Raw genomic sequence first — 10044 nt, 5'->3', positions numbered from 1 at the left:
TAGGCGTCTATATGTTTCTATAGGCTTCTGTATGTTTCTATAGGCTTGTGTATGTTTCTATAGGCCTCTACCGGCTTCTGTATGTTTCTTTAGGCTTCTGTATGTTTCTTTAGGCTTCTACCGGCTTCTGTATGTTTCTTTAGGCTTCTACCGGCTTCTGTGTGTTTCTATAGGCCTCTACCAGCTTCTGTATGTTCTTTAGGCCTCTACCGGCTTCTGTATGTTTCTTTAGGCTTCTGTATGTTTCTTTAGGCTTCTACCGGCTTCTGTGTGTTTCTATAGGCCTCTACCAGCTTCTGTATGTTCTTTAGGCCTCTACCGGCTTCTGTATGTTTCTTTAGGCTTCTGTATGTTTCTTTAGGCTTCTACCGGCTTCTGTGTGTTTCTATAGGCTTGTGTATGTTTCTATAGGCCTCTACCAGCTTCTGTATGTTCTTTAGGCTTCTACAGGCTTCTATATGTTTCTTTAGGCTCCTACAGGTTTCTCTGGGCTCCTGTAGGCTTCTATAGGTTTCTTTGGGCTTCTATAGACGTCTACAACCTTCGATAGCCTTTATATACCATAAATACATTTTTTTAGGCTTTTACAACCTTCTATTGGTTTCCATAGTCTTTTATAGGCTTCTGTTTGATTCTACAAGCTTATATATTGTTCTATAGTTTTCTACAAGCTTATATATTTTTCTATAGGCTCCTGTTGGCTTTGACGGACTTTTAAATGTTTCTATTGGCTTCTACAGGATTCTCTGTTCTTTTCTATACTCCTATATTCTTCTCTAGATCTCTCTATGTTTCTGTAGGCTTGTCTGGGCTTCTATCCTTCCCTAGCTTTCTTTCTCTAGCTTTCTAGACTTCCTTGGTCTTCTATTTGCTTTATAGACATATATCGGCTTCCTAGGTGTCTGTGTGCATCTTGAGGCTTCACTAAGGCTTCTCAAAGCTTCTACAGGCTTATCTGAGCTTCCATAGGCTCCTCTAGCATTCCCTATTCTTGCCCAGGCTTATAGAGGCTTCTCAGGACTCTACAGGCTTCTCTCGGCTTTTTAGGCAGATTAAAGATTTTGCTTAGAAACAACCAGTTGGCTTTTCTCTTATCCCGCTATACGAGCCCGAGTTCTCTCTCGAAGGGGCAGAACCTCCTAACCAGCTGCCTGGCACTGACCCGAACGTGACGGAGATCTCGAACCAGCGCTCATACACTTCCCGATATACAGATCTGCTGTAACACACACTCACGCTTCCCGATATACAGATCTGCTGTAACACACACTCACGCTTCCCGATATACAGATCTGCTGTAACACACACTCACGCTTCCCGATATACAGATCTGCTGTAACACACACTCACGCTTCCCGATATACAGATCTGCTGTAACACACACTCACGCTTCCCGATATACAGATCTGCTGTAACACACACTCACGCTTCCCGATATACAGATCTGCTGTAACACACACTCACGCTTCCCGATATACAGATCTGCTGTAACACACACTCACGCTTCCCGATATGCAGATCTGCTGTAACACACACTCACGCTTCCCGATATGCAGATCTGCTGTAACACACACTCACGCTTCCCGACAGCCGCCATTTTGCGGCTTTGTGGTTCTTCGGGGTTTAACCGGAGGAGAAAGAAAAGCAGACGCGGTACAGAACACATTGCTGTCTTTATTAGAGCCTAAACCGGCAATAATACTGAAAAACGTCAACTCAGAACAGATGGTGGCAACCCACGGCTTTTTTTTTTTTTTTTTTTTTTTGTAAGAGTACATTAACTCTCGTTTTTTTTTAAATGTGGCATGAATAACATCAATAAAAGGAGGGGAGAAAAAAAAGAAAAGAAATATACAACTTATATTACACTGTGTTATGAACAAAATATAAATCTATACCTCTATGTTATATTTACATAATTATCTTTTTTAGCGACTTTTCAAGTTGAGATGGTAAGAATATCTTTTTTTTTTTTTTTAAAGAATGTGTGTGTGTGTGTGTGATTAGTTTTAAATCTCACTTTTGTTTTCAGCTCCACCCATGACTTTGATTGTCTTAACTTTTTATTATTATTCGTAGCAAAAAAAACACCATGCTTCTTTCTATTCCTATATGGTAAATGATTGACAGATCGAGACCCTGTCCTTCGTTAGCGGTGTGATTGTAAAGGAGGTCCTGACTGATCCGGAAAAATTTGAAAAAAATTAATAATACAATTATAAAAACGTAAAAACGGAGATTTTTTTTTTGTTTTTAAAAAAAGGTTCGAACATGGCGTGGAGCTAAAACAAAATCCATGGCGGCGTCTTAGATTCCGTATCCGATACGAGACGCCGGATGGAGCGGTCACATGACCTTCTTCAAATTTTCGACTGGTTTTCTTTTTCACGTCAGAATTATCTTTAACGCCTCCTCACAGACTGGAGGACTACAAATGTCACTGGACAGGAGACTACAAATCCCAGTAAACATCCTGAATGGAACTGAGCGTCTTCTTCTTCTTCTTCACTTGATATCAGGGTGGAATAAAACAGACAGATAAAAACAAAGAGGAATAAAAAGAGATAAAAAATTTCACATTGTACATAAAAACAATTGGAAATAATTATAATAATCATTAAAAAAAACAAACAAAACAAAAGTAATGTTCATCTTGATTTTGTTTTTCTTTCTTTCTCTCTCTGAATGTCCAGAGTCCTAGTGCTTTCAGAAAACGGGTTCAGGAGTTCATGAATGATCAGAGGAAAAAAAAAAATAAAATAAAATAAAATTAAACAATTTTAAAAATCCTTCATTTTTCATTTTTTCACCAGCAGTTCCTTTTGCGATCGCTTCAGAGAAGAAAAATAAAATAAAAATAAAACCAGCCTAGAAACAGGATTAATAAACAGAAAAGGAATGAAATAAAAGCAACAAAAATAAAAATAATAAAAAAATAAGTAAAGCACAGAGTAATTAGATCTACATTTCTACCAGCTAAATATAACAGGCTTTTTTTTATTATTATCATGTAAATTATAATAATTAAAAAACAACAACAAAAAAACAAAAAACAACAACCAAGAAGTGAAAAATAAATTATACTGTACATAACTTACTAAACTTAGAAAAAAAACAAAACAACAAACAAGCTGACCATCTTTATAATTATTGTTAATAATATTATTATTATTTTTTTTTTTACACTAGAGGCAGTCTGAATATATATATATATATATAAAAAATGAAAAATACAGTATTCCAATAGAAAATAAAAGGATTTGACATGCAGAGTGTTGAGACTCAGAGCGCTCCTCCTTCAAAACAGCCAAGATTTCCACAGCAGAGTGACGGGAAAAATAAAAAATAATTAAAAACTTAAAAATCAGCAGAGAAACTAATTTAAAAAGAACATGCAGAACACAACACACACCAGCTGAAACATCACTGCGTTAGTACCTTATTTTTTTTCTTCTAAACAAACAAACAAACAAACAAAAAAAGGGGGCGGAGTCAGGGCCTGGAAACGCGAGATCGGGGTCCTGGCCAATGGGAACGCGGCGAGACGGAGCGAGGATGACGAGACGGCGATGTACACACGGGTGTAGGTGTGTATTAGATAGCTGTCAATCAATAGGTTTCCGTGGCAACACGGTCTCCCTACAAGGAGCAACGGGAGGTAAAGAGGTAAGAGTGGGAAAGTGTGGATGGAGAGAGGATAATTAAAGGAAGGGATATATCCGATCAGGGATTTGTCACACACACACACACACACACACGGACACAGACACACACACACACAGACACACACACACACACACAGACACACACACACACACACACACACACACACAGACACACACACAGTTCCTCAGTGCTCTAGAGGTTTCTTTGCTTAAGCATAGTGTAAGAGACTAAAAACTCTCTCTCTCCCTCCTTCCATCTCTCTCTCTCCCTCCTTCCATCTCTCTCTCTCTCCTTCCATCTCTCTCTCTCTCTCCCTCCTTCCCTCTCTCTGTCTCTCTCCCTCCTTCCATCTCTCTCTCTCTCTCTCTCTCTGTCTGCTCAGCGCCAAACTCTAGTCTATGGAGATTTTTCCTCTCGCATGTTCTCCATCTCTGTTTCTCTTGGAACCGTGAGGCTCTGCGTTCTCCATGATGGTGAAAACAGTCTGTTTAGATACAGAACCCAGGGACCGAGACGGAGCAGGATCTCAATTTTGCAGTTTTTTTCGCATTCTCACAGGAACACAGTGCTTTTATTTCCATCCCGCTGCCTCGCGTTAGGCCTGTACGTGGATTTCAGTGTGTGTGTGTGTGTGTGTGGGTAATAAAATAAAAACTGATCCAAACAATGTGTATATATACGGGTCACTGGACTTTGTAAGTGCTGAATAAAAAACGCGTACTGGAGAGAAACACACCCCCGACGCGTACGCCGCTCACGCTAAGAGCATGAGTGTGTGTTACAAAGTGTGTGTGTGTGTGTGTGAGAGATACAGGATTCATTGGAGGGGTTTAACACCGAACACAAGCAGTAAATGCTTCAATAATACCCCCCCCCCAAAAAAATAAAAAAATAAACCAACAGCAAAAAAAAAATAATAATGAAAGGTAAAGTGTTATTCCTGTCTGGTGTTTGTTTTTTTTTGTTTGTTTTTGTTTTTTTTGAAACGTCAAAAACCAGGAAAAATAAAAGTGTTTTTTTTTTTTCCTTTTTCTTTTAGCTCTATTAAAACCATAAGCACAAAAACAACAAATCACATTCACAAGCCACTTGTTGGCACCGTGTACCTGAGTGAGAATATTATAGAACCCAGAAAAAACCAAAAAGTCTCTTTATAGACAAGCAGGTCCACCGTTTTAAAGTGACAGGCCGCGCAACAGGTCCTGTTGTTGTTTTTTTCATTTATTTATTATTATAATAAGTTTTTGTGTGTGTGTGTGTGTGTGTGTGAAAGTTTCCTTATCGTATCGTATCATATCTGACTTCCTGTAGCTTACTCGAGATGCGATGGCACGTGGCGCTCACGTGACGTCCTCCTTTAGTGTAACAGTTACACGTCCTGTGCTTCTTTGCTGCTGCTGGTATCAGGGCGAATGAATGGGGGGAGGGGTGACGGTTGTCGTGGGAGGGGGGTAGGGGGCGTGGCTCTGATTCGATCCGAGTCCTGATTAGGGTGGATTTAGAGAAGGAGGCCCAGGGGGACAAGAAAGGAGGAATCGGCTCCACGAAAAAAACTTCAAAAACAAACCTCCCTTCCCAAGCGTTTCTATTTTTTTGTCATTTACTGCGCGACGTGGTTTTCGCTGTCGCTGCCGAAGTCCCCGTCGTCGTCCTCGTAGTCGAAGTCGTCGTAGGCGTCGCCGTTGCTCTCGTCCATCCGCAGCACCTCCTCCTTGATGCGAGGTTCATCTCCCTTGCCGAGGCTGAGGTACGAGGGTGGGTTGGTGGGTGGAGCCGGCTCAGGGCTGCTGGACATGCTGGAGTGCTCGGACGGCATCTGAGGGGACGGCATTCCAGCCATGGAGAGAGCGCCGGGGTAGACCACGCCCGCTGAAGAGAGCGGCAACTGACCCTGCTGCCTGTAACACACACACACACAAGGTTACACACTGTGCTATTTAATGACAATAGAATCAATACATACATGTATAAATTATTATTATCAGTCACAAATGAATAAAAACAAATAAAATTACTTATATGAAAAAAAATATGTCGCAATTTTAATCATTACGCTATTATATTTAATTAAGATCTTTTTAAAATCAAACACCTTTATAATACTTTTATGTTTATTTTATACAGTGAAGGACCTCAGGAGCAGTATCTTGGTGGACTCAGGATTCGAACTCACAACCTTCTAAGCTGTAGTCCAACACCTTAACCACTAAACTACAACAGCCCTATACCTGCTATTGATTATTTTCCTATAATAACATCATGATATAGAAGTTGACCTCTCTTACAGTATAATAATTAATAAAGCTTCTTTTTTAATCCAAATACAAAGATGGCCCTGGACTGGTGGAGATGCAGGTTCCAGTCTCACCCCACAGTGAAGTACTGGCGCATCTCCTGCCTGCGGTTGCGCATGATGGCCTTGTACTCGCTGATGCGCAGCTTCTTGCCGTCCACCAGGCAGGTGCGCTTGGGCCGGGGCTTGTACTTGTAGTCGGGGTATTTCTCCAGGTGCTGCTTGCTGAGACGCGCCTGCTCCTCGTAGTACGGCTGCTTCTCCAGATTAGTCATGGCTTTCCAGCGAGAACCTGAACACACACACACACACACACACACACACACACAGATACATTAACACCTCTTTCCTGCACATTTATCAATCATGGAATATTATCCTGACAGAAAATCCTTGAATCTGACACACTGGGGCTGCCTGGACGAGGAGGAGAAAGAGGAAGAAGAGGAGGAAAAGGAAGAAGAGAAGAAGGAGGAGGAAAAGTGGAGAAAGAGGAGGTGGAGGTGGAAGCGGAGAAGGAGGAGGAATGTGAGAAAGAAAAGGAGAAAGAGGAGGAGAAAGAGGATGAAAGAGGAGAAGGGTAGGAGGAGGAGGAAAAAGAGGAGGAACAGAAGGAGGAGGAAGAGAAGGAAGAGGGAGAGAAGGAAGAAGAAGAGGAGGAAGAGGTAGAGGGGAAGAGGAAGAGAAGGAAGAAGAGGAAAAGGAGGAAGATGCGGACGAGGAAGAAGAGGAAGAAGAGGAGAAAGAGGTAGAGGAGGAAGAAGAAGAGGAGGAAGAGGACAAGGAACACACACACACACACACCTCTTTCCTGCACATTTATCAATCATTTAATTTTATTTTATTTTTTCTTTCGCACCTCATCGTACGGTCTAATGAGCTGGTCAAATAGAGCGACAGATTTTGCCCTCACACACACACACACACACACACACACTCTCTGACACACATGCGTCATTATTCCAGGTGACAGCAGGTTAAGTGGGCCATTCACACACTCCATCTAATTACCGGAGCTCAGTAAGAGTACCTGTGGCCTGTGCTGCTTATAGTCCATTAACACACACACACACACACACACACACACACACAGATATTAATCCTACAGAGGGGTGTACATGTTCATATATATTTATATATAGTATATGTATAAGTGTGTGTGTGTGTGTGTGTGTAGTCTGGGGTGAATTTACACTCTCCTACTGTGTGTTTAATGGGAAAAAGCTGTCAGCACTGAGGCTGACACGCAGCCCGGCTCTGTGCAAACGGAGGAACTCCTTCTGTTAACAATCGAGAGAGCGGGAGTCTTATTAAAAGCAGATTTCCCGGCGTTATAAAATGCTTAGGAGCTCTTTAAAATGTCAAACACAATCCCAGAGGTCTGCAGGAAATGTCAGACAGACTGGAGTGCTTGTTTAATGCATAATGAATTATATCATCATCGGCCGACTCGGCTCTCCGGAGCCATTCATTAGGCAGAGCTTACACAATGCTGCTGAGCGCGACGTCTCTCTTGCTCTCTATTAGTCTCTCTCTCTCTCTCTCTCTCTCTCTCAGTCTGTCTGTCTCTCTCTATCAGTCTCTCTCTCTCTCCCTCTCTCTCGGTCTGTCTGTCTCTCTCTCCTCTCTCTCAGTCTGTCTCTCTCTCTCTCTCTCTCAGTCTGTCTGTCTCTCTCTATCAGTCTCTCTCTCTCTCCTCTCTCTCTCTCTCTCTCTCTCTCTCAGTCTGTCTGTCTCTCTCTATCAGTCTCTCTCTCTCTCCCTCTCTCTCGGTCTGTCTGTCTCTCTCTCCTCTCTCTCAGTCTGTCTCTCTCTCTCTCTCAGTCTGTCTGTCTCTCTCTATCAGTCTCTCTCTCTCTCCTCTCTCTCAGTCTGTCTCTCTCTCTCTCTCTCTCTCTCTCTCTGTGTGGTTGGTGTGTGTGTGCATGTGTGAATGTGGTTGGGTGGTTGGTGTGTGTGTGTGCGCGTGTGTGTGAATGTGTCTGTGTAGGTGTGTGTGTGTGAATATGTCTGTGTGGTTGGTGTGTGTGTATGTGTAAATGTGTGTGTGTGTGTGTGGTCATGGCTGGATGTATAACACGTATCATCTTGGAGCAGATGCATTATCATAACTCCGCCCCTAATTGCATATTTAAATTTTTAAACAAAGCTGGCCAGTGAGACATGACCTAGCAAATCTTTCAGTACAGAAGCAAGCTTACACACACACACACACACACACAAACACACACACACAAACACACACACAAACACACACACACAAACACACACACAAACACACACACACAAACACACACACAAACACACACACACAAACACATACACACAAACACACACACACAAGAGAATGCAGTGGATAAACACCTTGTTTTTTGAACCTAAGAGATCTGTAATAGAATTAATTTTATATATATATATATATAAAAAATAAAATAAAATCACAGATCAGCGACTGTAACGAGAAAAATTCTGTTATTTTTAGGAATGATTTTAAAAAGATTTTTATTTTATTCTACATTTTGTAAGCTGTTATGCTGGAAGGCAGAAATAAATAGTGATATAATAATTTGGCCAAATCTCTTGTTTTTCCCCCAAGTGCGAGTCTTACCGAGGATTTTGCTGATGTTGGAGTTGTGCATGTCGGGAAAAGCTTGCAGGATTTTCCTCCTCTCGTCTTTCGCCCAAACCATGAAGGCGTTCATGGGCCTCTTGATGTGCGGCTCACCGTTTCCACGACCTCGAGCCTCACGGAAAATCCTCGAATCTGACACGCTGGGGCTACCTGTGAGGAGGAGGAAGAGGAGGAAGAGGAGGAGGAAAAAGAGGAGAAAGAGGAGGAGGAACATAAGAAAGAAAAGGAGAAAGAGGAGAAGGAAGAGGAAGAAAAGAAGGAAGAGCAGAAAGGGAGAAGGAAGAGGAGAAAAGAGAAGAAAGAGGAGGAGGAAGAGGGGGAGGAGGAAGAGAAAGAAGAAGAGGAGGAAAAGGGGGATAAAGAGGAGGAGGAGAATGAGGAGAAAGAGGAGGAAAAAGAGGAAAACAAGGAGGAAATGGAGGAGGAGGAGGAGGAGGAGGAAGAGGAGGAGGAAGAAGAGGAGGAGGAAGAGGAGGAGGGTTTATCAGAAAAACTTTCTTAGACACAGTTTAAAGTAGCCATGAATAAAGTAAACATGAGTAAAGTCTCACAGATCACTCTCATTACATTAGCTGGTCAAAGAACAGGCTAGCTCGCTAGCTTCTAATGCTAGTGCTAATGCTAACCACATACATACAAATACATACAGAAATGCATTTAATAGTTATGGTTAGCTGACGTATTAGCTGACACCGCTAACAGTAGCGGCTTTTTAACACATTACCTCTATTATACTTGTACATTTTATTTATCTTTCTTTTCCCCGCTGTTCTCACCCGTGTAGAAATAAACTCCTTCATATATAAATTCTATTTTAATTCTATTTTCTCACTTGGATTAAGAATACACACCGAGACCAATCTTTACTCTCTCCAGCCAGCTAACAGCTAACTTGCCGCTAGCAGAGGTCACTATTGATAGCAATATTGAGTTATTTCTGACTGCAGCATTGATTGATATTTATAAATATTTAGATTTCTAAGACAGGATGAAGATGGAGAGATGATTATTCTCCTTGTTTTAAGCTTTATATGAAGACTGTGGCTACAGGAGTGCTGTGTTACTGCGATACGGGGAATAAATACGACCAGACAGAAATACAGCAGGGGAAAAATGGATTTTTTTTTTTAAAAATTCATTTTTTTTGGCCGGAGCGAGAGTGAGGAAACGTTTTGCTTTTGAGCGCCGCAGGTTGTCCTCATGTCATGATTTTCACAGGGAATGTGGCTAATTTTTTTTTAATTTTTTTATTTAATTTTCTCCACATTAATTTGCAATAATAGATAAACTTAAAGGGATATTTTTACCGTCAGAGTCGCCGCTCATGCCGAAGTCCATCATGGCGTGTGTGAACTTGCTCTCCTCGGACTGCTTCATCTGCTGACTCAGACTATCGAGAGCCGGTTTCTCCTACACACACACACACACACACACACACACATAAATATATATA

General features: G+C 41.6%; 1 protein-coding gene across 7 annotated transcripts in view; it reads right to left on the bottom strand.

The window, feature by feature from the left end:
• Positions 1-4611: 4611 nt before the first annotated feature.
• sox5 (SRY-box transcription factor 5) overlaps positions 4612-10044 on the bottom strand; it is a 260300-nt gene continuing 254867 nt past the window's right edge. For all 7 annotated transcript variants that reach the window (XM_058416774.1, XM_058416773.1, XM_058416777.1 and 4 more), the window contains 4 exons: positions 9899-10001; positions 8568-8741; positions 6035-6251; positions 4612-5564 (listed from right to left, as the gene is read on the bottom strand). In XM_058416774.1, coding sequence (XP_058272757.1) covers positions 5267-5564; positions 6035-6251; positions 8568-8741; positions 9899-10001 — 792 coding nt within the window. In that variant the 3' untranslated portion in view covers positions 4612-5266. The remainder of the gene's footprint in view (positions 5565-6034; positions 6252-8567; positions 8742-9898; positions 10002-10044) is intronic.

Source organism: Hemibagrus wyckioides, linkage group LG19 (genome assembly GCF_019097595.1).
Source record: "Hemibagrus wyckioides isolate EC202008001 linkage group LG19, SWU_Hwy_1.0, whole genome shotgun sequence".
NCBI lineage: Eukaryota > Metazoa > Chordata > Actinopteri > Siluriformes > Bagridae > Hemibagrus > Hemibagrus wyckioides.
The sequence above is the reverse complement of the archived record's forward strand: the minus strand, read 5'-3'. Positions and strand labels throughout refer to the sequence as shown.